The sequence below is a fragment of the Neurospora crassa genome, linkage group VII, assembly GCF_000182925.2.
Source record: "Neurospora crassa OR74A linkage group VII, whole genome shotgun sequence".
Lineage (NCBI taxonomy): Eukaryota > Fungi > Ascomycota > Sordariomycetes > Sordariales > Sordariaceae > Neurospora > Neurospora crassa.
In genome coordinates this window covers 3315846-3342572 of record NC_026507.1, presented here as the reverse complement: position 1 = coordinate 3342572, position 26727 = coordinate 3315846, and the positions used below count along the sequence as shown (strand labels likewise).

At 51.7% G+C, this 26727-nt stretch overlaps 8 protein-coding genes and 1 non-coding gene across 9 annotated transcripts; 5 read left to right on the top strand and 4 right to left on the bottom strand.

Annotated features, from left to right (window-relative positions):
* Positions 1-366: 366 nt before the first annotated feature.
* Positions 367-3014, bottom strand: NCU02204 (SWIB/MDM2 domain-containing protein). The gene is made up of 4 exons (XM_954430.2): positions 1974-3014; positions 1777-1913; positions 1182-1643; positions 367-1129 (listed from the first exon to the last, which is right to left on the bottom strand). The coding sequence occupies exons 1-4, from the start codon at positions 1984-1986 to the stop codon at positions 944-946; spliced, it is 798 nt and encodes a 265-aa protein (XP_959523.1). The 5' UTR covers positions 1987-3014; the 3' UTR covers positions 367-943.
* A 985-nt stretch (positions 3015-3999) lies between these two features.
* On the bottom strand, positions 4000-4506 carry NCU02205 (hypothetical protein; the record flags this gene model as incomplete). Its single annotated transcript, XM_954431.1, has 2 exons — positions 4000-4172; positions 4335-4506. 2 exons carry the CDS (start codon positions 4504-4506, stop codon positions 4000-4002), a joined length of 345 nt encoding a protein of 114 aa, XP_959524.1.
* A 796-nt stretch (positions 4507-5302) lies between these two features.
* Positions 5303-6259, top strand: NCU02206 (hypothetical protein). Its single transcript, XM_954432.2, has 2 exons — positions 5303-5531; positions 5652-6259. Exons 1-2 carry the CDS (start codon positions 5438-5440, stop codon positions 5981-5983), a joined length of 426 nt encoding a protein of 141 aa, XP_959525.1. The 5' UTR covers positions 5303-5437; the 3' UTR covers positions 5984-6259.
* On the bottom strand, positions 6258-8677 carry NCU02207 (T-complex protein 1 subunit beta). The gene is made up of 4 exons (XM_954433.2): positions 8427-8677; positions 8197-8351; positions 6742-8116; positions 6258-6681 (listed from the first exon to the last, which is right to left on the bottom strand). The coding sequence occupies exons 1-4, from the start codon at positions 8427-8429 to the stop codon at positions 6622-6624; spliced, it is 1593 nt and encodes a 530-aa protein (XP_959526.2). The 5' UTR covers positions 8430-8677; the 3' UTR covers positions 6258-6621.
* Positions 8678-9455: 778 nt separating this feature from the next.
* On the top strand, positions 9456-12523 carry un-10 (unknown-10). The gene is made up of 3 exons (XM_954434.3): positions 9456-9954; positions 10090-11632; positions 11699-12523. Exons 1-3 carry the CDS (start codon positions 9683-9685, stop codon positions 12125-12127), a joined length of 2244 nt encoding a protein of 747 aa, XP_959527.1. The 5' UTR covers positions 9456-9682; the 3' UTR covers positions 12128-12523.
* Positions 12524-13474: 951 nt separating this feature from the next.
* NCU17252 (hypothetical protein) lies at positions 13475-14163 on the top strand. The gene has a single exon (XM_011397077.1). It carries the CDS (start codon positions 13585-13587, stop codon positions 13942-13944), a length of 360 nt encoding a protein of 119 aa, XP_011395379.1. The 5' UTR covers positions 13475-13584; the 3' UTR covers positions 13945-14163.
* A 1906-nt stretch (positions 14164-16069) lies between these two features.
* Positions 16070-18669, top strand: ods (delta-12 fatty acid desaturase). Its single transcript, XM_954435.2, has 2 exons — positions 16070-16369; positions 16554-18669. Exon 2 carries the CDS (start codon positions 16660-16662, stop codon positions 18103-18105), a length of 1446 nt encoding a protein of 481 aa, XP_959528.1. The 5' UTR covers positions 16070-16369; positions 16554-16659; the 3' UTR covers positions 18106-18669.
* A 1481-nt stretch (positions 18670-20150) lies between these two features.
* On the bottom strand, positions 20151-24177 carry NCU02211 (hypothetical protein). The gene is made up of 2 exons (XM_954437.2): positions 21470-24177; positions 20151-21414 (listed from the first exon to the last, which is right to left on the bottom strand). Exons 1-2 carry the CDS (start codon positions 23135-23137, stop codon positions 20905-20907), a joined length of 2178 nt encoding a protein of 725 aa, XP_959530.1. The 5' UTR covers positions 23138-24177; the 3' UTR covers positions 20151-20904.
* Positions 24178-25168: 991 nt separating this feature from the next.
* Positions 25169-25985, top strand: NCU14150. The gene is made up of 2 exons (XR_897991.1): positions 25169-25245; positions 25365-25985. It is a non-coding gene; the product is annotated as a ncrg29 (non-coding RNA).
* Positions 25986-26727: the final 742 nt, after the last annotated feature.

The following is a 26727-nucleotide window of genomic DNA, read 5'->3' as shown; positions in this document are numbered from 1 at the left end:
CAGGTCCATGACGGAGTGGCTCAGCTTCGATGGCATTGGCCGATTCGATCGAGACTACACTGCTCGGCAACGAGCGTCGGGGAGTCACTCCCCGGATTTGCATTATCTGGTCTCTCGCATGGAGAATGATTCATTCTGATTTATGCCGTAAATGTAACGGCGGTGCCGACATTTTGTTTCTGGCTTGGCATGCCTGACTATGGCGACCGTATAGGGGCAATCAGTACATAACATACATACCCTGTCGTCCCCTTTTTAAAGTGACTAGCTATCGGCTTCAGCCTTATGGTGGTGTTGGAAGTGCATGTGAGAAGGACTGCTGTATTTCTCAAGTACGAACACAACAAAGGAGAAAGATCGCTGATGTCTCGCCATGCCTGTTTTCCCGTTCCCTATGGTAGGTCACCATGATACTAAACACCACCATAAAATGCTAAGAGATGAGCTGATGAGGATATGCACCTCCATTCTCCAGAAAAAAGTTTGACACCAGGACGAGCAGCCCTACCCAGCCGTCGACCGCCGGTGATAGGCATGACTCAAACTCGGTCACTGTTCTTCCTATTCCTACTTGTCGGTTAGGTGCACGCTATAAGCGAGGCACGTTAACCTAACCGACGAGTAACCCTTCCGACTTACTCATAACCTGTATCTGCCTCCAAATTGGTATGACTGGGGTAAGAGAAACCCCCCTTGCGCCCCTGAGAAAGTCTCAAAGACAAACCCCAGCAAATAGCAAAACCCGAGAAAATGCGCTATCCCTTTCATACACCTCTCCTATCAACCCTCAAACCATGAAAACGAGACGTATTGTGGTATACTAGTAGTTCCGAAGCCCCAGAGATTTTCCAATGACGCCATGCACGCCCAGCCTACTGCCTAGTCCCCAATGACCCAATACCAACGTGAGGAGCCCTTTCATCCCAGATCAGAACGTGGAATTCTACTCTTCAATCGGATACAGCTGGTTGCCGAGGAGCTTGTTCATTTGGAACATGTTGATTGAGCTCTGCTTGAATACCGCCTGAAGTTTTTCGTCGCAAATAATCTGTCTCTTGTCGCTGGGATCCTGCAACTCGTTCGCTTTGATATGCTCCCAGAGCTTCTTGACTACCTGTGGGCGTGAGAGCTGTGATGGGGTTAGTTTTCGGTTCACGGCCTATTGGACAATGACCACCAACCTGAGCTTCTCCGCAAACTTCCTGGAGAGGGTAACTTAGGTTGAAGGGCTTCTGGAAACCGCCACCGGCCTTGCGCTTTTTGGTCCCTTCCACCTCTTCGGGCTCCATGTCACTATCATCGTCCGACTTGACCCGTGTTGCGCTCTTCTTCTTTGGTGTCTTGGCCTTGGGTTTGGACTTCTTGGTCACCTTGGCTGCGCCTCCACCTCGTGTTCGGGGTCCGCGAGAGAGCTTATTCTCCTGCGCTTGGAGTTCGGCAGCCAGGCGAGCGTCGGCATCCTCTGAGCTCTCGCGCTTTTGTTGCTTCTTAGGCCGGACCTCGATCTCGCCATCGGTAGCAGCGTCATCTTCGTCGCTGTCAGGAGTCGCCTCGGGAGTCGCCTCTTCGGGTGTTGGCTCTTGGGCAGCCTTGCGTGCTTGCGCGGCGTCGAATCGGGCTTCTATCAAGCCTTTGATGGCATGCTATACGGAGTCCAGAACTGTCAGCAGGTGATCGAACAACCGAAACCGGGGAGGGTGCTAGGAGAGCATTGGGGTTTCTATTAGAAGCAGCAAGCCAATGCAGCAGACAAGGCGGGCTTTAGCACCGACTGACCTTTTGGTCACTTAGATCCTTGTTTATGGCCGCTTCCATTTTCTGCCGAATGGCCTTGCGAGAAATTGTATCGAGGTCGGCAGTTTCGAGAATTTCATCGATGACGCGGGCGTAGGTCGCCTCCTCCTCGGGAGTAACTAGACCGAGTTAGCATAGTTTCATTCGGTAGGGGAGACCAGCTTGGGCAATGTTCCTACATTGCGCGGCCATGTTGCCGGTGGTGTAGCACAATACACCCACTGACGGGAGAAATTGGGGATGATTGGGTGCGGTGTCCACTAGAACCTTGTGGTGTTCTAAACTGAAGCTGGGCTGGCAGATGATGTAAGGGCTGGTAGCTTCAGTGGATGGAATAGCTTGCGCCCTGACGAAAAGTCCGGGTAGGAATAATTCTTGGGTGAAGGAAAGTAAACAGCTGCGATTAACAGGTCGCCGACTGTGGCCTAGTTGAACAAAGCAGGAAGTTTGCGGGCGCGACAGCTGACTTTGTTTCAACGCGACAACAGAATGGCCGTTCTTTGCTGTCCGAATTTGGACTTGAAAGACAGGATGCGTATGGGCCGCTGTTTGAACAGCCGGGGGGTCAGGACGCTCAAGATACCGGACAAGAAGCGCAAAGTAGCAGGTTAGGTTTGTCGCTCAAGTAGGGGCGCTTGGAGCAAAAGCCGGTGAAGATGATGATACGCTACGAGATGGTCGCGAAAAGGGAAAGGATGAGTGACCGATCAATGATGGATGATCGAATCATCCAAGACACGACAGAATTGGGTCAACCCTTGGGTGTTGGAGCTGGAGGGAAGAAGGAAAAAAAAGAAATATAAAAAAAAAGACCACGTCCTGCCGGCTCAATTGTGTCGAGTATGCCGGGTGCCCTGATGTGACAGGTATAGATAGAGTAGGGATGCTGCGATGCGATGCGGTTGTGTGATGCCTGCGATCGCGTACGGTGGAGAGAAGGTGTTGAGTTGAGCCTCGAGACGTGTAGGCGCACAAGCAGCGAATTGCAGATTCAGCAGTTTCTTCTTCTGATGCAGATGGCCAGCCCAAGCATGGAACGAAGCGCACGATGACCTCAGGTACCTGAACAAGTTCTGGACGGGAGTGGAGTACTAGCTGAGAGATGCGATTCCTTCAGTTTACCGTGACATTGCCGTCGCGGTCTTCTGTTCAGTTCATTGCAGGCAGTGTCTTGCGTTGCGGCGGCGTCCGGGAGTCTCAGTCCAGTGAGGTCGGTCGCGGTGTTGGTGGTCCACGGTCCGCCAACTGTCCGCCAAAACCGGAAGAAGTGAGGCTGCTTTGTGGCTGATTTGCGACGGTGATTGGTTCCACACTTGGCTTCAAGGGCCCCACCTACGGTTCCGTCTGCCGTCCCGGCTCGTCTGAGATGGAAGGAAAGTGGGGTGGTGTTCAGAGCGGCGATCCCATTTCTAGCCAATCAACGGACCGAATTGCCTACCACTTGCTCTCAGGGCAGTTCACGCTGCCGCAAATCTCCACGCCGGTGGCCGATGGCCGGAATGCGGGCAGCCACGTGATGCGGAAGCCAGTGTTCAATGCCGCCGGAGGACCCTTCGTCTTACAACTCCCAAGACTTTCCTCTTTCGTCCAACTTACACACTCGAGGGAGAGTCGACTTGATCATGTGTGATCACTCTACTAACAATGTCGATTTGGATGGCACCATGGGATGATAGGGACGAGAGATGCTATAAAACCCCTTCTCCTACGTGATTTGGTCTACCTAGCCTTTGTATCGCCCTCGTTCGTCCATTGCTGTTTTGGACGATTCATGGTCAGTTGTGGGAAGAGAATCCGAAGGGACTCCCATTTGCCAACCCCGGGCATCCGTCTATTCAAGTCGGTTAACCCACCACGCCTATCCACTCTCTTGGGATGAATATCGACGTCACCCACCACCTTTGCTCAGTTGGCACTCGACAATCCGCATCAACCAGACCACCTAGGCATATCGCAAAGTTTACGCCAAGAATAAGAAAGAGCATCGTTACCAAGTGGCCCGTCGTACGCGAAAGGCTCCAAGATGTAAAGTGGACTGGAATGTTAGATGGCCAAGTCTAGATGCAGGGACGAGTGTTGATTCAGAACTCCAATACCGAGGTGAATGTGTACGATATGCTGGAACATCCCCAGTTCAGTGCGGCGTGGGATATTCAAAACAATGTCTTGCGTTGAGGAAGGAGGGTAGGAAGAGACAAGAGAAAGCTATCCTGGAACTCTTCGCAGAGCGTGGACGGTGATGCAGTAATATATCCGTGTAGAGGTACCTATCAGCAAGGCTGCAAATACAAGAATTCTCATAGAGGAGAGGAAGAGGTTAGGAACGACCTGCATGATGCACTCCCATGACATCAAGTTGTCGTGTTCAGTTCTTGTTGCTAAACAAATGCGGTACCAAGAGTCCACATGTAGGTCAAAAGACGAGTGGCATTCCAGACAAGTTCATCTCAGCTGGAAACCCTTTCCACCTATGTACTACTGGAGGACTTTTAGCCAGTCTTTCCTCGCTTGATGCGACACGAGCCTCATGTCCTACTTACTACGAGAATGGGCGTGGATAGCCACCATCTCGGGACCGAGCCTGGTCGCCAATGAGATGCCAAACAACCCGAGCAGGAAGAGACGGAAGGAAGACTTCTTCTCTGCGTCCTTGTAGAAAGTGTTTCCATCTCCCTCACCCGAAATCCCGAATTGGTACATTTGAGCTGACATTGTCACATTATTCCGTGCAAGACTGGATCCGCGCGCTCGTCTAATACGCCGTCCCTTTATCACAAAACTCTATTAATACTCGAGCATATTTTGCGGTGAATCTTCGCACAACATAGCCATGTTTCACATACAGGTCCTCCAGTCGGTGTCAAGGACAATTCGTCCACCATTTGACTATACGGCCCGTATGCATCCAAATTACACAAGAAGACCGGAATCAATTCTAGAAGACAAGGATTTCCACGACTTACGCGGCTTCAGGCGACTAAACAATGCTGTGTCTCCGGACTCCCGAATTCATTAGCGGATTACCCCACGGCACGACGAACTCAAGGCGAGGCGTGGTATCTCAAGGGAAGAGAACAATTGGTAGTCTTGTTCGTGACTACTACTACGGCGCAGCAATCTGCCTTCCGTTCGGTGACGAGGTCTTGATGAAGCTCCGGGCTGGGCCTCCTCCATGCCGGTCCCCGGAATCATCCCATCGTCCCGATTCGGTCTTCATCATGTCCCGCTCTCCGCCAAACCAAAGGTTTCGAACCTTCCCCAAAAATACTACTGAAGCAGCCAAGCAATTCGCAGTACCTGTAAGTGAGTAGCATTTGCTGTCTAAGACAATTTGTTGCAGCTGTTTCCTTGGTCCGGGACTTCGGTCACCGGTGACAATCGTTACAGATTGTCCGACATACACAACGACGGGAACGACGACGGCTTTCCAAGCCTCACTTCAATACAACTGGAAGGAGAGCTCCAGTCATGGTCAGAAATGGCTCTCGAGTAAAGCAACGAGATATATGAATCCCCACGATACTACTATCCCAAGTACCAAGGCTTGCCCATCTTCTCTAGCAGTCAAAGCATAGAATTATAGGAACAATCCCACCAACCTAAAGCTATACCCCCAAGTGCAACTCACTACTTAGCTATCATCATGTCCACCGCCGCCGCAATCCCCATCGCTTCCTTCGGCAACAACCCCGAGGTCGCTCAAGCCATTCGCGAAAAGCTCCTTCCAGAATATGACGGTTCGTCCATCCCTTTCTCCTTTCCACTACGTTCACACCCATTCCCCATTAGTATATCTACATCCACCTTCCACGTAATTACTCACCCAAACTAACCTCCCCGTTCCCCTCCCCTACTAGTCGTCCACACAACCCTCACCCTCTCCACCTCCCTCTCGGAACTCCCCCCTCTCTGCACCGGCACCTTCTCCCACCTCCCCTCGTCAAACCTCGGCTCCAACGCCACGGCCGCCACCCCAGCCGACCTCAAGGTGCCCAAGGCCATCATCTTCGGCGGCGGCGTGTCCCCCTCGGACGCCGAGCAAGTCAAAGAAGCGGTGCTGGCCAAGAACCCAGACATCAAGTTCGTCCGACTCACGCGGGAGGATATGGTCGCCGCGGGGGCCGAGGGGCCGGATCCCGAGGTGATTGGACGCTTGTTGAAGGAGAGGTTGGCCGAGGCTTTGGCTTGAGGCTTGAGGCTTGGGGAAAACAACTGAACCTAAGTACTTGGCTCGTGTTTGGTGTAGTTCGGGATGGGGCTTGCTAGTATGCTGGATATGATGAAGGAGGATGGAATGCTCTTCAGTGGGAGTTTTTATTTCAAAGGGTATAGGTGACTAGGTCAGGTTGGGATGAAGTGTTTGAAAGGGGGGTCGAATGAAGGATTGGAGGGAGGTTTCCTACCAGAAGCTGTAGGAAGTGTGTTCCTAACGTTGACAGTCATGAAAATATGACACTCCTTCCCTGATGTTTCGTCGAATAACGTTGAATGAGGTAATATCGGCATGCATCTGAATGGACGATTGGTGGATCTCTCTCCGACACAGAAAAAGGTAGAATATTACATACACGATGAAAGGCTGGCTAGTCAAGTTAGGCGGCAGACATGAGATGGCGTGGTTATTAGTTTTGGGTCTCTGCTATATCAGTTGTGGCATCATTTGGCGCACGGCATGACATCGTGGTCTGACATCAACAAGAATCAAAGGTCGGGCTAGTATTGGGACGGCGAGACCACACACCATCAAGCATTCAGCACTGCTATGCTCAAGGTCATTTACATAGTCTGCTCTCCACCAACTCTCCTCGTCCATCAAAAAGTACGAGTTTAGTGCCTCTCCCGCCTCCTGGGGGCCGCTCTTATTATGTCGTCCACACGCAAAAGCAACTATTCACGATGGTTAGCATGCTCAAAGCCGTATTCAGCATTGAAATAGGGGTTACATACCTCAGCGGCTTCACTGGCCGAAGAAACAACAGCCTTCTTGAGCTTGTAACTCTCAATAACACCCAAGTCTCTCATATCGGCAATACCGCCGCCTGGTGTCATGAGATCCAAACCATAGGTGGTCAGACCGTCATAGATAGCCTTGCGCAAACGGGCAACAAGGTCGCCAGAATCGAGACCAGCGTTGTCAGCCAGGATGGTAGGCAGTTGCCTGAGAGCAGTGGCGAAGGCAGACACAGCGGTCTGTTTCTTGCCCTCAACCCGAGTAGCAGCACCCTCAACAGCCTTGGCCATAACCATCTCAGCGCATCCACCACCCAGTGTTGTCCTGGACTCCTTAACGGTCTGTGAAAGAACGGCAAGAGCGTCGTGCAAACTTCTCTCGGCTTCGTCAAGCAACTGATCGGTAGCACCGCGGAGAACGACAGTGCAAGCCTGGCCGGCAGCCGTGCCGGAGAATCTGATAAGGGTATCCTCGCCAATAATAATCTCCTCAATCAAGTCGGCATATCCAAGCTTGACCTGCTCCGGGTGGTCGAAGGTAGAAGCGATTTCACCGCCGGTAACGAGAGCAAGGCGCTCAATGCCATCGAAATCGGCATGCTCGATCGACATGATGCCGGCATCGGTGAACAGCTGCTCGGGCCAGTTGTAAATCAACTGCCTGTTGATGAAGCAGTTAATGCCGTGCGCCTTGATCTTCTCAACCTTGGCCTTCATCTTCTCCTTCTCGGCCTTCTCAAGCTCGGCGAGCTTGCTGGTAGAGTTGACCTTGACGCGCGCACCAAAGATCTTGACCTTGTCGGTATCCATCGATGTGTTGGCAATAAGGATCTTGGCCTTCTCGAGGCGCTTGGGCTGATTGACACCGATCTTCTTGTCGAGAATAAAGCCATCGTCGAGATATGATTCGCTGAGCTTGCCACCGGACTTCTTGATGATCTGGATGTGGCTAAGGTCGGCGGAACCCTTCAGGCGCAGAATGGCCTCGGTCGCGAGCTCGGCAAAGTGGTCTCTGTCTTGGGCAAGAATCTTGGAGCTGAGTGTCGTGCGCGCGATGGCGACAAGGTCTTTCCTGAACGCCTCGGGGTTGCTGCTGTGGTCAACGGCAGAGTCCTCGAGGGCCTTGAGCGCAGCCTGGCTAGCTATCCGGTAACCCTCGATGATAGTCTGAGGGTGGATCTTCTTGTCGACAAGCTTCTCGGCCTCGCGCAAGAGCTCGGCGGCAAGGACGGCAACCGAGGTGGTGCCATCACCGACTTCGTCGTCCTGGACCTTGGAGATGTTTACGAGGACCTTGGCAGCGGCGTTGTCGAGAGCGATAGACTTGAGGATAGTAGCACCGTCGTTTGTTACTAGAATCTCACCGGTCGAGCTGGATGTTGTGATGGTGCGGTCAGCACATGACGGCGGCGTGTCAAGCATGTAGGCGGGGGGTTTGGTGAACAAGCATACGCAGACTGGAGGATCTTGTCCATGCCCTTGGGACCAAGGGTGCTCTTGACGAGGTCGCCAACAGCAATGGCGCCGACGAAGGCGCTGAGACGGGCATTCTCTCCCTTCTCTTCTGTGGTGCCCTCCTCGAAGATCTGGGTGGGGCTAAACGAGGCCTGGAGATGGTCAGGCGGTTGGTTAGTTACGGTGAGCTCGGAAAGATGCCCAAAGTGATGTACAAATCAACTTGCCATGATGTAGAAGAAGCTTAAGTATTAGACAAAAGGTCGGGGATACGGGGTGCACAGGGGGTTGAGGTTGGAAGAGAAGAAGAAGCAATTGAAGCTTGGTAGTACTATATTTTGGGTGGACGTTATGGATACCCTGAACGCGAAGCCTCCTTTCTACAACAATCTGCCAGCAGCGGGACGGATGATGCTCTTCTGAATTCCAGGCACTTTTTGGACGGCAGGCCACGGCAAAATTCCAGAGCTTCCTGTTCCTCCTTTACCTCACCGCCTGCGACAGGTGGCATAAAATGCTTGTCACTCGCATGCCAGGCCGTCTGCCCCTCCTTTGACAGACAAAATGTCCACTTGAGGTGAGTGGGCAGCAGGGGACCCCACTTGGACGTCTTCCGTGGGGAAGGAAGAAAGGGGGGGGGAGGGGAGCTTTGGGCTGGCAGCGGCGGCGGCGGCGGTGGATAGTGGTGGACAGCGCAGCCAGCACTTTGAGAAGCGAGGAGCCCAGGGGACTACCGTCGAGGCTCAAAGCCAAGAGGAAAGGGAACCTGAGTCGGTGCAACGAACGAACCGCAACCTTCAGTCCACTTCTTGACTTCAAAGTGATGGCAACTTGAAACCTGTAAACTCTGCTGAAAGCGGACAGACGTTGCCATGGTCAATATTGGTTCCGTGCACAAACGAACAATGCTTAGCCCACTGCCTGCCGCCATCATTTTGTTAAAAAGAAAGGAAACCGAAAAAGTTGTAGTTGATGAAGAATAGAGACAGCATCGAGAACTTGACTTTCCCAGGCTGAGTGTTCATTGCGACTGTGCAATATCCATGATATCTGAGGCTCCGTCTTCTTTAACCTCCAAACTATCCACCCCATCATTGCATTCACTGACATAAATTCCCATTTTGGCGATTCCAGAGAGAGGGGATCTGGTAGGGTAGCCAATCAACGTGCATTATTGCCTCCTAAAGTGGGGCATTCCCTTCACTGTCTTCCCTGGTTCTCTGGCCGTTCTCACTGAACCCCACCACAATCTGCGCGCTGCGCACAAATTCTCACAATAATCCTGACGACCGCATAAGCCAGCACGTTGTTCCGCCCGCGGCATCGCAGAAAAAATCCGAAGCGGCCAGCCCAGAATCCCGTCATCCACCAAGTCCAACCACCACCACCACCACCAGAGGCGCCTTCCCGACCCGTACATCGCCAGCTACCACTAATCCCCGGCACCCACCAAGCATAACAGACTGCCGATTAATTGCCCAGCATGGCGCCCTCTTTCGACCACCTCCGCGACGAGGACCTCGACGAGGATGACTTCGATGTTGATGAGGTCGACATTTCCGATATCCGCGAGAAGTACGAGGTTCAGCTTGAGCAGGGCTACGATGCCTTTGTCGTTGTCGACGGCCTCCCCGAGGTCAACGAGGAGCAAAAACCCAAGCTCGTCAAGTTCCTGTTGAAGAAGCTCAACACGGTTGGCAAGACCCGGGAGGACCTCATCTTCATGCCCATGGGCGAGGATGGAAAGTCGCTGAGGTATGCAACACAGCCGCCGCCTTCAAAATGATGCGCATCTACAGACCGGCCATCCATCGCCGCGCCCGAACCGCGATGTGTCCCTATGCTGTGCATGTTGGCTCCCCGACCAGGCCACTGATATGAATTCTGTAGGTTCGCCTTTGTCGAGTACTCGTCGCCCGCCGAGGCCGCTGCCGCCTGCAGACAGCTCGACCTCGTCCCCCTCGACAAGAAGCACACCCTCCGCGTCAACAAGCTTACCGATGTCGACCGCTATGGTCGCGAGGGCCGTATCGATGACGAGTACACTCCTCCCAAGATCGAGGAGTTCCAGGAGAAGGAGCACCTCCGCTCCTTCATGGCCGACCCCAGCGGCCGCGGCAGAGATCAGTTTGTCATGTTCAGGGGAGAGTCCGTTGGTGTCTTCTGGAACAACGAGAAGGATACGCCCGAGAATATTGTTGACCGCCAACACTGGACCGAGACCTTTGTGCAGTGGTCGCCCCTCGGTACCTACCTTACCTCCGTCCACGCCCAGGGTGTTCAGCTTTGGGGTGGTCCCTCGTGGACCAGGCAAAGGCGTTTTGCCCATCCTTTTGTCAACCTTGTCGCCTTCTCTCCCAACGAAAAGTACCTTGTCACCTGGTCCAACAGGCCGATTTCGATTCCTGAGGAGGGTCACCCCGCTCTTTCTGTAGAAGACGACGGCAAGAACTACGTTATCTGGGATATCGAGACCTCCAAGCCCCTTCGTTCTTTCGCCCAGCTCGACACCCCCGCCGCCGCCGAGGGCGAGGCTCCCAAGAAGGCCCCCAAGTTCCCCTGGCCCGCCTTCAAGTGGTCTGCCGATGACAAGTACGTCGCCAGGCTGAACCCCGGCCAGTCTATTTCCGTCTACGAGCTTCCGAGGATGAACTTGTTGGACAAGACCGCCATCAAGATCGAGGGCGTTGTGGACTTTGACTGGGCTCCCGCCACCGTGCAGCGCGACGGTGTCAAGTCCTACGAGCAACTTTTCTGCTTCTGGACCCCTGAGATTGGCAGCAACCCCGCCAGAGTCGGCTTGATGAGCATCCCCTCCAAGCAAGTTGTCAGGTCACTGAACCTCTTCAGCGTCTCGGATGCCAAGCTCCACTGGCAGTCCGAGGGTGCTTATCTGTGCGTCAAGGTTGACCGTCACTCCAAGTCCAAAAAGTCTCAGGCTACCACTCTTGAGATTTTCCGTGTCAAGGAGAAGGGAGTCCCTGTGGAAGTTGTCGACACCATCAAGGATACCGTAATAAACTTTGCCTGGGAGCCCAAGGGCGACAGGTTCGTTATCATCACCACCACCGAGCCTGTCGGTGCCACCGCGGTTCCCCCCAAGACGTCGGTCGCTTTCTTCTGCCCTGAGAAGGCCAAGGGCAATGCTGTTGGAAACTTCAAGCACCTCCGCACTCTCGAGAAGAAGAACAGCAATGCCATCTACTGGTCGCCTAAGGGACGCTTTGTGGTCGTTGCCACTGTTGCCAACACTCAGAGCTCTGATCTCGACTTTTACGACCTCGACTTTGAGGGCGAGAAGCCCGAGTCCGACAAGGACCTTACCGCCAACCTTCAGCTTATGAACACCGCTGACCACTACGGTGTCACCGACGTTGAGTGGGACCCCTCGGGTCGCTTCGTTGCCACCTGGGCTTCCGCGTGGAAGCACTCTGTAAGTATCATTGGTATTAAATCAAGATGACGTGCAGCAGAAATCGCTAACGTGAAACAAAAACAGATGGAGAACGGATATCATCTGTATGACTTCAAGGGTGAGCAGCTGCGCGAGGAGGCTATCGAGAAGTTCAAGCAGTTCCAGTGGAGGCCGCGCCCCGCTACCCTCCTTAGCAAGGAGGAGCAGAAGGCCATCCGCCGCAACCTCCGCGAGTACTCGAGGATCTTCGAGCAGGAAGACGCCGAGCGCATCAGCAGCGCCGACGTTGCCGTTGTCGAGGCCCGCCGCCGCCTCCTCGAGGAGTGGTTCGCTTGGCGCGAGGCCATCAGGCAGGAGGTTGCCGAGGAGCGCGAGATCTACGGCCTTCCGGCGGATCCCGTTGCCGACCTCATCAAGGCCAAGACCCCCGAGCTCGCCACCGACCAGGAGGAGCAGGTCATCGAGGAGATCATGGAGGAGGTGTTGGAGGAGACCGAGGAGATCGTTCAGTAAATGTGCGAATAGGCGGCGGCAGTAGTTTGATATGTTGTGAAGTTACATGGCGTACCGTTTTTTCCCCGTTTTTCGAAAAGGTCATCTGAGGGTACAGTGAATAAAATGAACTGGGTTCTTTCATATCTCTGGGCCTCATTTTATTTTGTTTTTGCTCTCTTCCTTCTACGTTGTACCTGTCTGGTTGTTATAAAAGCGGTGCATGCGTAGACTAGGCGGTGGATTCCAAAAGAGCTGTTTGGTAGGCGCTTTAGTATCATTCTGGTTTTCGTAGATCGGAGTCAGACTTCTTCTAATGACCGAAAATCCCTCCTGCTTAAGTGATGGAGGGTTCGATATTTAAAAGACTATGTAACTGGTCTACCAACCACATTGCGAGATGCCTCTACACAGCAACATCAAGACCGATCCTTTGCATGTCTATCCGGGTACCACCAAGGATCGAACCCAAAGAGATCTAATGCAGGGAAGCATATGATATCTTGTCCAACTAGCCTCGCTGAACACCACAAGTCAGAGCAGCAAATGAAGACAAAAACAATCAACAGCTTGACTCGCATCCAAATACCGAGCCAAGATGCAGACCCGATACGCACGCGGCTTGGTTGTCCAACAAGCCCCCTGTGATCATGATTTTCTTGAATCCCAACGGGTAGACATAACTGTGGTGCGTATGGTAAGCAGGGGCAAAAGAAAGTGGAAGCCCAACCATCATGTCGTACTATCGATCTAATCTTGTCCTTGCACTGCATTGCCTATCTACGATGTCTAGAGCCGTATGACATTGGCGTTGTGCTGTTCTTGAACCAAAATAAAAATAAAAATAAAAATAAAAATAAAAATAAAAATAAAAATAAAAATAAGAACAAGTGAAAAAAGATTTTCATAAATTAAGAAGAATATGAGTTTGACGTTTTCCAACGGCATTTGCCATCCAACGTTCTTGGGAGGTCGCTCATTTACATTGTGCCCAAAAGAGTATGTAGAGTGGAATGATTGGAATACTTGTATCAAGGCGAGTGAGTGTCTATGTACTGTACCGACTAGTGTTTGATGAAGCGGGCCTACTAACGTACAATCATTCATCAACTGGAAGAAACGGGGGAAATGAAAGAAAATGGGAGCATAGCATCGATCTCTTCTTCAGTTGTGTGTGTGTGTGTGTGTTTTTTTTTTTTTTTTTTTCTGTCTGTGGTCCGTGTGGAAAACAACTTCCAATCTTGAGGAGTTTGGCGAAGTTAAAAAAAATGAAGCCAACGTAAACACTCCTTCCGCGTCCACTGCTTGAAGCACTTTAAGCAAAAAAGTACGCGTACGCATATTATTATTCACGCCGCGAAGGTTCGCTGTTTTCTCTATGGAAAGATGGTCCAAGTCATGGGTAGTATCTTGTTGGAAGTAACATCAAAGGGAAAGACAGCCTGAGTACCGCTTATATATATCTCTTGGATCTACGTATGATGGCTTGTCTCGTGATTTATAGGCTGGGCTATGAAACGGCAGAAGCGAACATGGGATCAAGGTCCGGGCTGCAAGAGTACTGTACTGATTTGCGTGGGTCGTTTTCGGTTGCGACACTCGCGAACCCGAGGCATCACACAGTAAAAACATCATCATCACCACCTCATGGCGTGAGCGACGGACTTTCGAGTCCTGCTTGCTGGGATCGGTCTGAGAACGAGGACATGGGTAGTGGTATCCATGGTCTTACGCTAGAGGACTGGAATAAAAGTGCGCAGGAGGGCCACGGAAAAGAAGTCGAAGATAACACGGTGATCTGGCGATATCAAGTCCATTCAAGTGGTTCGATCGTGTGATTCTGTGGCTCTTCAAGGTGATCTCGGAGCGACAAATCCCGGCAACGAGCCGTATCCGGACTGGAGGCCGGACCTCGTTCGGGGTTTCTTGTGGGGGAAAGCCGTGGGGATTGGTGACAGACAGGCCGGACGGCGTGGACGGAAGTGGTCAAATGAGCCGGGACCGCCGCCGGGTCTGCAAGTGGGTGGAGCTTTTCACAAGCCCTGGGTAAAAACGACGTGGACGAATCTCGTTGCAACTTTATCGGCTTTTGCCTCTTGTGTGGGTGTGTGTGGATGGTAACAGAAACTGAAAGCATGTACACAGTGGTACGTACAAACCTCGGGAACTGTTTTGCCCAACAAAAAGAAAAATAAGAAACGAAGGAGCTCTCCGTTCCGAGAATTCCCAACAGAAATTTGAGCGCCGACTCCGATAAATCTGTCTTGTCGCCTGAGGATGAGCGGCGCGCGACAAGCACCAAACCGTCCAATGCCATTTGGCCATCGCATCATGGCATGAACCCAAAAATGCAACCCCCACTCTGTGTGTTCCCTTCCAGCCGACGACCCGCATGAAACCTCCCCTTGCACCCAAACCTGGGAGCGGGTGGCTTGGGGGACCCTGATGGTGTGAAAAAAAAAAAAAAAAAAAAAAAGAGAAAAAAACACCATGTGAAGCCAACGTCTACAGGACGGGGAATTCATGCTAACCATCTGGGATTCAGTCAAAGGAACGAGCAACTAGTATGCTCAGACTTGTGAAAATTGAAAGGCCTTCCGTTGTTGACAGGGGCAATGGTTGAAGCGCACGTCCAGGTACGATGAAACACCCAGCCCTGTCCGAGTTGAAGTGAAGATGGCAAAACGAAGGCCAGCTCAGACGAGTCCAAGTGCTCGTCCTCTCAGTCTAGCTACCCCGCGCAATGCTACGCTGTACGAGACTAGGACCTCCACCCATCCTTGTATCACCTTATCTTGGCCTCACAGCCCCCCCGCCCAGGCATCCAAGTGGAATCCAGCCCAGCCCTGAGTGCTTATCGATAAAGCTTCTTCTTTCGTGTTGGAGACGGACGGCATCTTGAAACGATTTCGTCTGAGCACTGAAATCGAAGGCGGGAATCTCATGAGCACATGACATGCTCCTAGGCCGGGGCTGGCTGGCCTCGAACAATTGTTGTCGTCTAATCGAATATCGGATTTGACAGTGACCGGAGGAAGCAACGGAAAATTCAGCGCGCGAGATAGCTGCAGAATATGCCGAGCTAGGTGGAACGCAACATGGACGATCTCTCTCCAGCCAACCAGCCAGCCAGTGAAGTCGCTTTGCCCATGTTCTCCAAGCTTCCCGTTTTCGCCCCTCCCAGGGGAATACCCTCGACGCGACAACAAATGCTCTGCTTGTCACATGTGAAGGGCAATCAATGCATCTGCGTGTCTCTCTTTTCGTCAAAAACCGTCGTTGGCCAGTTTGTCGCTCAACCCTTTTCTCAGCTGGGTGCAAATCCCCTCAACCAACCGGACCTTTGTTTCAGCTCACAGGCTAGCATGTGAATGTGAAGGTATCTTTAGTTGGAGGCCTGTACAATAGTATCAGATACTCTGTACTTTGAACTCTACTGGCCGTCAGATTGCCATATAATGTATTGCCCGGTTTGGACCTCAATGCATCCCGATAACATTTCCTATTAGGTGTGCAGTGTGTGTAGCTTCCTACAGTGCAGTCATAAATGGTAGACACGATGCACAATAGGCAGACAGACATAACTCAACTGCATCAATGCATTGGCAGTCAGAGCCCACCAGTTTCGTTAGGTTTATCGTCGGGTCTCAATTGTTTTGAAAAGAAAAGTGCGAATGGTTCCTGGTGGTGGCCAAAAGCGGGAGGCGGTCCCTGTCCCTACTCGTTTGCCTGGACGCGTCTCGATCTTGCCTCATTGTATCCGCAGTCTGGGTGCTGCAACACTGAAGCGAGTGCATGGACACCGAAATTGGGGCGACTTTGGTTTGCTACCAAATTCTGCTGGCATCCAAGGTATCGTCGATCTTCAGGAATCGCATCTCCAATGGTTTGGAAGGTCAACGAGTCGGTAGTCTACATATATAAAACCGAGAAACAATCGGCCTCTTCAAACCCAAACGAACCCTTTCCTCTCCAGTGCCAGTCTCCAGGTTACATTCCCCCAATCCCGGACCGAGCCCCGTACCATCGGGAATCCCAACAAATCATCCCCCGGGCATAAACAATCGACCCACGTCTAGCACCCCATTTTTCCCGGGGTCTCTGCGAGACAACAAAGATCAGATTGATATAGATATTTTTTTTTTTTCTTTCTTTCTTTCTTTTCCACGCATTCTCCTTCCTAAAAGATTGGGTTTACCACCAACCTCCTCTTCCCTGTGTGTATACTCCTGTTTCGGTTGTGTCTCCAACAAGCCCTTGACGGTAAGCTTTTGCTCCATGCATTCCTTCCCGGTATCTTCCATGCACTCCTCCAGCCTCTTCCTTGAAGAGTCGACCAACACCCCGACTGTACCCACCTCGACCATTATCAACCACAAAAGAAAGACAACTTAATGAACAAAACAAAAAACCGCGAGTCTTCTTTGCTGACGCTTCTCTGATTCAGTCTGCTTTGTGACACCAGGCAGATAAAGGTTGTTGTTGTTGTTGGGATTCGTCTCGACTATCCTATTCGGTTCCTCTCCCCCCACCGATCAATTCCACCTCGCAAGATGGCGTCCGTCTCCTCTGCCCTTCCCGAGGGCAACAAGCCTGCCCTGCGCAGGACCCAAACCGAGGCCACCTCCGACTCATACCCTGGTACCGCTGATGCCTCTCCCTTCGACTCTCCCCTTGAGCGCTCGGCCTCCAACACCTCGCTTTCTTCCCAGGCCTCTGACAACGTCAAGACCGACAAGGCCGAGTTCGGCAAGCTGCTCGACACGTATGGCAACGAGTTCGAGGTCCCCGACTTCACCATCAAGGACATCCGCGATGCCATCCCCGCCCACTGCTTTGAGCGTTCGGCTCTTCACAGCTTGGCGCACGTCGTCCGCGACATCATTTACCTCACCGTCACTTTTTACGTCTGGAACAAGTATGTCACTCCCGAGTACATCCCCATGAAGGCTGCCCGTGTCGTCCTCTGGGGTCTGTACACCTTCATGCAGGGCCTTTTCGGCACCGGTCTCTGGGTTCTTGCCCATGAGTGCGGTCACCAGGCTTTCTCCCCGTCCAGGTTGATCAACGACACCGTCGGCTGGGTCCTCCACTCTGCCCTTCTCGTCCCCTACTTCTCGTGGAAGTTCTCCCACAGCAAGCACCACAAGGCCACCGGCAACATCGAGCGTGACATGGTCTTCGTTCCTCGGACCCGCGAGCAGTTTGCGTCTCGCATCGGCCGTTTCGTCCATGAGATTTCCGAGTTGACCGAGGAGACCCCCATCTACACCTTGATCCACCTTATCGGTCAGCAGCTCATCGGCTGGCCCAACTACCTCATGACCAACGTCACCGGCCACAACTTCCACGAGAGGCAGCGCGAGGGTCGTGGCAAGGGCAAGAAGAACGGCTGGTTCACTGGTGTCAACCACTTCAACCCCAGCTCTCCCCTCTATGAGGAGCGTGAGGCCCCCTGGATCATCGTCTCCGACATCGGTATCGCTATCGCCGCCACCGCCCTCATCTACCTCGGCAACACCTTCGGCTGGTCCAACATGTTCGTCTGGTACTTCCTTCCCTACCTCTGGGTCAACCACTGGCTTGTTGCCATCACCTACCTCCAGCACACCGACCCCTCGCTCCCCCACTACACCCCTGATCAGTGGAACTTTGTCCGTGGTGCCGCCGCGACTATTGACCGCGAGTTCGGCTTCATCGGCCGTCACCTCCTCCACGGCATTATCGAGACCCACGTTCTCCACCACTACGTCAGCACCATTCCCTTTTACCACGCCGACGAGGCCTCCGAGGCCATCAAGAAGGTCATGGGCCGTCACTACCGCGCTGACGTCCAAGATGGCCCCATCGGTTTCATCAAGGCCATGTGGAAGGCTGCTCGTTGGTGCCAGTGGGTTGAGCCTACCGAGGGCGCTGAGGGTAAGGGCAAGGGCGTCTTGTTCTACCGCAACCAGAACGGTCTCGGTGTCAAGCCTGCCAAGCTCCCCAAAACCAACTAAGTATTTGAAGGAAACGATAGATGGATAAAAGTTTAAAAGACCCAGGTCGAGAAAGGAGGTCGACTTGAGGCAGTGATAAGATTTTGATCGGTTCGGCATAGCCTGGTCACGCTCAGAACTACGTCCCCACAGGGGACATGCACGGATTGCTTTAGAAATCTGGAAAAGTATCATATCAACATGTTTCCAGGAAACCAACAAAAAATGAGCGGTTTGGGTCTTTGTCATATCGATATGAGGGAATGGGAATAGGAATGGGAACGGGAACCGATGGTTATAAAATCGAATCGGAAAAAAGGATACCAATCAATGACGAGATGTTTGCAAGTTTAGTGAAGACATCGTTTTCTTTCTCTCTTTTTTGCCTGTATAGACGTGAACTGCATAGAGAGTAGTAGAAAGAAATAAACCTAGAGAGAGGTCTGATGGTCTGAAATGATAAGAAACAGAAGAAGAATTATCAAGTACTTGATGATTATGAAATTCGCAGTGTCGCGTGGGTATTGGTTTATTCTTAGAATCATCGAGTATGGATGGCATTGTAAGGCATCATTGTTGGGTGATAAAGGGAAGTAGATGAAGGATAGAATTTGGATTGTTAACATTATGGAGCTGTCTGATACAGCACAGAAGTTTCGGTTGAAAAGAGAGGGAGAACAAATATGTAGTGTACATATATTTTACAACTCATGATCTTTGCTTGGCCGTTGTCATCACTTGATCACAACGAACCTCTCAACTTCAACCGGCAGAGTATTCTGGTCAAGCTGGCACGGCTGGTTATAATTTCTCGCTCACGTAATTCCAGGCGATCCGATTGGATGATTGGAGGGAGGAGGGATGGGATCACCCAAACACCACCTGAACCAAGCCCAAGCTCCAAGTAAGTCACTGGTTTTTCTTCGCTACGACTACACTACACTACACCACACTACACTACAACTACAACATTTCTTACTGGATCCCCTCGCTATGACTCTTAATTAAAAGAATAAAGTGGTGTCGTTCCCACGCTCTCCTTTGTCGCTTTGCTTGTTACTCAACGATGATTTCCCAAGTGTGTAAATCAATCAGTGCGGGGTGTGATGTCGTCCTGTATAGGTAGTGTAAAGTGGAAACCATCCAACCATCCATCCATCCATCCATCCATTTCCATCCATCTATGACCCGTCCGTCCAGTATGCCGCCGTCAAATGTTCATCATGTGACACCAGGACACCACACAAGCACAACGAAGCACAACACACAAGGACACAGACACAGACACAGGCACAGACACAGACACAGACTCGCAGATAACGACGGACTCTCAGCACACACACACCACAAACACACACCACCGGTTTGGTTGTAGGGGATTACAGTAACCTAGGTAAAGAATGGTTACATAACGTACTGGGAAATCAAGGTGATGACATTATTCCACCAAGCAGGAGAAAAATACGTAGACCTAGGTTCTAGGTTCTAGCCCAATTGCATACTGTGCCATACATACGTAGTGGGCTGTACATTACTACATACATACCATACGTTTTAGTTTTTTCTCTAGGTAAAAAAATCTATCACATTGTATCGCTATATTTATTTTGGAGAACCTGGAAATTCGCGAGTGAATACCTACCTACCTACCTACCTACCTACCTCTGGTATAACTAACATCTAGAAAGGTGACAAGGAGGGGGTTGATTACAAAGTTAGCAGTAGCTCGTACTGAACTTACAATGATTATTGGCATTGACTTGAAGAAGAGATCGGATAGACCAACCAACATCGCACACACACACCTGATTGGGCTGATACTCGATATTTCACAGATTCTCAGAATGGAAGAAGGTAGCAAGCAGCTTGTTTATTTCATTGCTCATAACCAAAGAAGTTTTCGACTCCTACTTTTTCTGCTTCTCCTGAGCCACGTCGTTCTTATTTAAGTTCGTCATTGCTATCTATGTATGGTGAGAACATACTACAAATAAAGTTTCATTCGTATTCAAATCTTAAGAAATGATTGCGAGATGAGCACGATTTGCCCAGCATGCAGCATACGCGGAGAGGTATAAACGACCATATTTATAGAACAAGGAAACGTCCTAAGTTCATGCAAAATTTCATGATATACCGCTCCAACTAAATGGGTACATGAAGATGCCTCCATTGATATTCACAGGCAGACAAAGTCAATGATCCGTAGACACACACTCACACACAGATGAAAACCAAGTATAGTCAAATCATCACCACTTTCATATTCTATTCCGCCCCATTGATGCCTGACTGGCTGGCATTCGAAAATTGTCCAAAAAAAATATTAAATATACACAATACTCAAAACCGAGGTTTTGTGGTTGTTGTTTTGTACACAAGGTACCAAAATTACTTCGAAACTGTGCCGAAGATGAGCGAGAAAGAGAGGAAAAACAAGAGGCCAGTTCCCCAGACGGTGTTGACAAGCCGGCGCAGCGCTATCCAACCTGGAGAAAAATTAAGAATTGAACAGTGAACAGAAACGCCGGTGGCCGCTGAAAAGTGGTTGGTGATGGTAAGTGGTGGTGGTGGTGGTGGTGGTTGCTTGTATGTGCGTATCGTTGTTGGGTATGTGACATGAGTAAAGACATGGTTGCTTTCTTTGTATGGTGACTTGCTTTCATGACGTATTTGCGTGCAGTTGGTCTTATGTTTCCCTCTCCTTGTGTGAAAATCCCTTCCCACCGCTTTATTCCCAAGACAAGGAAACGAAATATATATATCCGCTCTTTTTGTATGTTTGATGTTCTTTTTTTCTTCTTGTTTCTTCATCGCTCTTCAAGCTTGCGCTTTCCCGGCTTCTCTTACAGCGCGCATCCAGCGATCTTCCTCGCCAGTGCTGCGAAGAATGGGTGCCGACCTCAAAACGCCGTCAGATGAGTTGTTCATGATGGCCCTGACCTCGTGAATAGTCTTGGTACCCATAAGGGACATGCCCTTCTGTAGCAGAAGAGCAATGCCTGCACGAACGAGGACGGCGTCGCCTTCGAAAACGTACACATCCCAGAGTCGGGTGGCCTCATCCAGAGCGAGGTGGCGAGTGAAGAGGCCAGTGAAGATGTCGCCCAAGTAGAGATCGGGATTATGGTCGGGCAACTTGATCAGGTGTTCATGAAGGCTGGGCGACTTGTGTTGGAGGGTTTGGAGTAGCAGGTTGTAGGCCGAAGACATGGCGGTTCTGTCGCACGTGTGGAAGCTCAGCGGCAAGGAACGGTTCAGGACGTTGGCAAGCGCAATGAACGCGTCGGTGGCGGAGGGAAGGTTGAGAAGCAGAATAGCAGCAATTGTCTTGTTGGTCTGTTAGTGTCTTTCCTTCACACGGAATACTTGTCAGAGAACTTACATTGCAGCCCGGAACATATCCGATATCACTCCGATACATGCAGTATGCGCTGAGAACATCGACCAGGCTTTGGTGGAGGGGCCCTCCAGTCTGGAAGATGCGAAGATCCGGGAAGGTATACTCTTCCACGTCCTTCTTGATGTCGTCAAACCATGCCGCAGCGTAGGAATCGTCGGTGCTGCCTTGTCCGTCGTTCACTCTTTTCTGGGCATCATTGGCCCGCTTCAGGGCAGCCCTGAATGAAGCATCAGAAAGTGCGAGCCCGTTGCCGATCGCCTTGCTCCACACAGCACCTCGACTGCGCGGCGCAATACCACGCCACCATAGCTCTCGTGTCCTGCGCTCACGGATGGCCTCGTCCCAGCGAGGGATGATGTTCTCCTCCCAAATATGCATCAGATTGTCGGCTCTGGTATCACGGCCTTCGATCCGGGCCTTCTTCGTTGCCTCCCGTCTACGCTCGGCCTCGAGGCTCTGAGCCATCATCCTCTGGTACTCCTTCAGATGGCGACGTTCCTCGGCGGGATCCTTTGGCGGGAGCCAGGAAGGACGAGTGCGGGACAAGACAGCTTCCTTTTCCTTGGACGGCGGTAGAGGGTCGATCATGACATTAGACTTGCGAAGCGGCGGAAGCTCAGGAAGCCCCGATTTTACACGGGGCTTCCCGTCAGAATTTCTGCGGACAGACGGCGTACTGGACCGTACGCCCTTTGCTTCCAACTCTTCGGCGTGTTCCTCTAGCTTTTCCGTGAGCTCCTTGGCATCGGAGTTGAGTTCAGCCAAGGCGGCAGACCAGCTCTTGGACCTGGCGAGTTCCAGAGGGGTAACAATGGTGGAAGCAATGCTGGCTCTAGTAGGCACCGCGGTATCGGACTTCCATGTCGGCGATTTAAGGGATCCCTGGGCTACTGCCACTGGTGGAGTGCCATTTCCCACACTTCGTACTCTTTTCTCAGGAGGAGCGCGTTCTGGTGAAGGGGCTTTGGAAGAAGGTTGGCTTATTGTTCGTTCCGAGGGTGGCCTAGGCGAGATTGGCACATTATCAAGCACAAGCCCGTCAGGGATGTCGTCTCCGTCATCTTCGTCGCACTCTCTTTCCAACTGTCTGGCTGTCTTTCGCTCCCGGCTCGATTGCCAGCTACTCCTCCGTGGCTTCATGGGAAAGCTGGTCTGAAGGTTGGGGCTAATACTGCGTTGTCGTGTCGAGGAGGGCGATCGGTTTCCAAGGGAGCGCATAGGAAGAGGGGCAGTGTGCAGCTCGGGGGTAAGCCCCAAGCTCGCAACTCGGCCATTGACAGGTCGTAGATGACTCTGGATATTCGGGAGGGTCGGTCGGACTTTGCCCGTTGATGAGACATCCCGCTTCTGGCGGGTTTTGGACGGACTGCGGGAAGATCGACTGCTCTTGGAGGGTACTCGCAATTCGGAGGAAGGGTTAGAACTATACAGCATGGGCGAAGGCTTCAGGTTCTTGGTTAGCCCTCGAACATCGACATGGGATTCATCCTGGAGCCCAATGTCTTCAAAGTGGCTAGCATCAGCAAGCACGCTGTCATCATCTGAAGGTACCGAGTTCAAGGATGAAGACTTGGAAGACTTGGAATGCGTCAAGCCTGGCGGAGAGCTGGGGCCGGGGAGATCATGAACGGATCGCTCGTATAACATCATCTTTGCCACATATATTTGCGAACAAAAGCTGATAATGTGTAACGGGTTGTAGGAGGTGAGATTTGCTTCTTAGGGCGGGCCCTAGTATAGCTGGGAAGGGTCCTTGGTCCCAAGTGGCCTGGTTCAAAATGCTGCAGAAGGCGGATTGATGCAAAGCGCAGCGCAAGCGCACGTTTTTGGAGATTGAGTTATCGTCGGGGAGCTGCAGGGCTGGCTGGCAGCCGTTGGTTGGCTTACAGACGCGCGCACTTGAGGCTGGGCGGCAATTGGAGAAGAGGCGCCCCTGGAACAGACGTCGAATGTCTCAACTGATGCCGATGGTTTCGCAAAGCAATGGCCAGTTGGAGCGAGCGGGACAAAAGATGGCCTCGGGATGTTTGGATAAGAGATATAAAGTGTTGTATCTCTACAGATGAGTTCTCGGAAATAACTATGCCTCTTGGGTCATGAACGATGGTGATGGTTGTCGTCGTTATCAGAAGCGAGGGTTGAGTCGGCGGTAGTGGTGGTGTGATTATTGATGATGATGTAACGAATGTGAGGTTGAGGGGATGAATGGTTGTTTGGTGGTATTCTGGAGATGGAATAGGCAGAGGGAGGAGAAGGTGCGAACTAGCAAAAGCGAATGAAGAGTCCGACACGGAGGAGATATCCGATCGATGAAGATGGATGACGACGGTGGTCGAATGCGGTCAAGAGCGAGAGTGGTCGTGGTTGGGTTGAAAGAAAAACGAGTGTAAGGCAGTGTGAAATTGAACACACAGGCCGTGGATGTGCGACAAGGAAGACGCGAATCAATACAGGTCCCGAAGCCGAGATTGATGATGGATGATGAAAGACCAGAACGAATGACGGAAGAGACGTGGGCGGATAAGGGAAAGGAGATGCAGGCCTGCAGGATGGCTGGCAACTAGCAGGTCGGCATCGAACAGGAATCCAAGGAAGAGACGGACAAGGTGAGGTTGTGATTTGTGAGAATTGGACGAGGAAATAGCACCAGCGATGCGTTGAAGTGGGAAAATCAAGGCACGGACCATTTTTCCCTTGTTTCCCCCCTTGGCCCGCCTGCCGCTAAGAGGTTCCCAGGTTCCGCTCCAAGGCCCGCTTACACCACTGCTGCTAAAGCAGCGACAGTTCACCAACCATCCATTGCAGCTGCCGGGCGTTGCAGGCCTGCCGCCCTGGCAGTAAGTCCACTTTCCTCCACTTCTGCAAGCAGAAAAAAAAAAAAGACTCGGTCGAACTGGGACCCAAATTGGCCATTGGACCCGCGAAATGGAGCTCACCACGTTGGATCCACCTCTTTAGCTGCTTCGAGATTCGAGCCAAGTTCGATCTAGGGAGAAGTGTAGTTTGCTGTACCGAAAATATCCATAGCAAAGGAGAAGGAAGTGAGGAATATCCAAACGAGATTCCCTTCTCCATCAATGGAATTCAACCCATTCGCTCCCGGGATCTCTGTCCCGCTGTCCGGCCACTCCGGCGCATCTTGACCAAGTTGACGACTGCAGCCGTTAATTGCAAGATAACGAGATTTCTCTAGATAATTGATTAATCCCGTGGCCAGCGTTACCAACACCAGGGCCGGAGCTGCACTCCTGTCCCGGCACTGTTTGCGATAAATATGGTTCCCGATTGCAAGCAGGCTTTCCCTCTTGCCACCATTCATCATCGAGCAAGCGGCCAGCGGACGGGAGCGAGCATGAGTCGTGCTAGAACGCTAAAGATTGCAGGATCATGACAGAACCCCATCACTCTACAGAGCTCTCTCCAGGTCTCCGAGTCTGGCCCTTTGAAAAGAGACGGCAAACAAGTCTTGTCCCTGTCTAGCTGGCTAGTTGAGGAGTTGTCGGATATAAAACCAACAAGATAATGCACGTAGTGTAGATGAGGGAGGAGGATGACAAATGAGCTACAGGCTTGTTTGGCTCGATATCGTTGTGCATGTACATAACGCATACACGAGCGGTAAAAGCCAATCATGAACTTTCCTCCTCTTGTATCACCCATCGCCATCTCAGTTGCCATTATCATCCTTACAAGGAGAGGGGAGATAACGAAGCCGGAAAAACATGTCGGTTAGGCCAACTCAAAATCAAGTCATCACGGTCAGAACTCTATTCTACCACTGCTAAGAAGGCATTGAGCATTTATTCCAAGTGGGCGCCAGAAAAGATGCTTGAAGTTCAAGTTCGTAGAGCCAGCCAGCTGACCAATCAGAAACCAGCTCCCTGATGTTAATGCTTATGCCAGCGACGGGAAATGAGATGGTGGGGGCAACCGTCAATTAAATGCGGAGAACTCCTGTTTTAGATTTTCATCGTCAATGGAGCTTGCCGTTCGCCATCGCCCGGCGGCGGGATATTCACGGGAGCTGGAACCACCCCCTGGAATCTGGAATTCCATCGTGGATTCCCAAGACCACTGCCGAAAAGAAGGTCCAGCGATCCTTCGAGAAGCACCAGAAGCACCACAAGGAATGACCCAAATGTAGGGCAACTGGGACTCGTAGGGAAGAAAGCCAAGACTGGCCAAGGCGAGCCAACATCAGACAAGCCCTTTAGCCCAGGGGTCGACGACATTGGATCGAGGTGAACCTCCACGGGGGTCTGCCACGAGGGAGGCCGGCTTGGCTATGGCCTCACGTTGGGGGCGGTCCGCTGGTAGCGGTGCGGGCCATCAGGGTCACTTCAGTTGGGCAGGTCGTTTGTCGATCCATCAAGTCTCAATTATCCTCTGGCTCTTTCATTCTCCTCGATCCTCCTCACAGGCTGCCTCCTTCTGATACCTAGTCTGACGGATACCCAACATACAGTTGGCAAGATGGAATGCTTGAGCAATTCCCCAATACCTCCATAACACTCGTCATGTCACATCGAACAACGGGACGAAATGCTCCCAGTAACGCCATATTGTTTGAAACTTGAGGCCGATGAGGATGCTTATCCCCTTCGGTCATTGTGTTTTAGTCGAAGGAACAGTATGCTGGACAGTAGCATTCCATCCATGAGACAAGATCCCGCAACCGCAATCCCGCGTCCACATGGCTCTAGCCTGTTACTGTCGAGCTGTCAAAGAGATGTCCTGCCCAAGAAGACATCACAAATATAGGTACATATGATGGCAAATCTATGAACAACCTACACTTAACAAGGAGGTAATACTTACCCTGCGAGTCACTCAGACTCCAATCGCGGATCTTCCTTTCTGGTGTATCTCCTCGTCAGCTTTTGTTTCAAAGTGGCCTCAATCATAGTCTTAGTCTCGCTCACTGTCCTCCCTGCCACTCGCCGCATGGAGCTTTCTTTCCCCAGGTTTCTCAGATCGCGGGGGGAATATCTCCTGTTGCACAGGAACAGTCAGTCTTTTGCTTTTCTTGCTCTCTCGAGACGGGAGTCCTGTTACCCAAAAGCTTGCTTCGACAAACACGATATCACGCCGCTGTTATCTTCTTCGTTGAAACACTAGCTGATGATGCATTTCCTCAAATGAACAAAACAAACAAGTATCGTCATGACGTGCCTCCTTCCAGGGGAAAAGGGTGTATAGGCTGAAGTAGGTCGTCTGTAGTGCAGACAGCTTGGCTGTGA

Bases quoted from the DNA above. Each gene is read 5' to 3' on its own strand.
- NCU02204 (XM_954430.2), bottom strand. The intron at 1,644-1,776 runs GTCAGTCGGTGC...GACTCCGTATAG, and splicing joins AGGATCTAAGTGACCAAAAG to CATGCCATCAAAGGCTTGAT. The intron at 1,130-1,181 runs GTTGGTGGTCAT...ACCCCATCACAG, and splicing joins AAGTTTGCGGAGAAGCTCAG to CTCTCACGCCCACAGGTAGT.
- NCU02206 (XM_954432.2), top strand. From the start codon at position 5,438: ATGTCCACCGCCGCCGCAATCCCCATCGCTTCCTTCGGCAACAACCCC. The intron at 5,532-5,651 runs GTTCGTCCATCC...CTCCCCTACTAG, and splicing joins GCTCCTTCCAGAATATGACG to TCGTCCACACAACCCTCACC.
- NCU02207 (XM_954433.2), bottom strand. The intron at 8,117-8,196 runs GTATGCTTGTTC...CACAACATCCAG, and splicing joins GACAAGATCCTCCAGTCTGC to CTCGACCGGTGAGATTCTAG. The intron at 6,682-6,741 runs GTATGTAACCCC...CATCGTGAATAG, and splicing joins CGGCCAGTGAAGCCGCTGAG to TTGCTTTTGCGTGTGGACGA.
- un-10 (XM_954434.3), top strand. From the start codon at position 9,683: ATGGCGCCCTCTTTCGACCACCTCCGCGACGAGGACCTCGACGAGGAT. The intron at 9,955-10,089 runs GTATGCAACACA...TGAATTCTGTAG, and splicing joins GAGGATGGAAAGTCGCTGAG to GTTCGCCTTTGTCGAGTACT. The intron at 11,633-11,698 runs GTAAGTATCATT...AAACAAAAACAG, and splicing joins CTTCCGCGTGGAAGCACTCT to ATGGAGAACGGATATCATCT.
- NCU17252 (XM_011397077.1), top strand. From the start codon at position 13,585: ATGATGGCTTGTCTCGTGATTTATAGGCTGGGCTATGAAACGGCAGAA.
- ods (XM_954435.2), top strand. From the start codon at position 16,660: ATGGCGTCCGTCTCCTCTGCCCTTCCCGAGGGCAACAAGCCTGCCCTG.
- NCU02211 (XM_954437.2), bottom strand. From the start codon at position 23,137: ATGATGTTATACGAGCGATCCGTTCATGATCTCCCCGGCCCCAGCTCT. The intron at 21,415-21,469 runs GTAAGTTCTCTG...CAGACCAACAAG, and splicing joins GATATGTTCCGGGCTGCAAT to ACAATTGCTGCTATTCTGCT.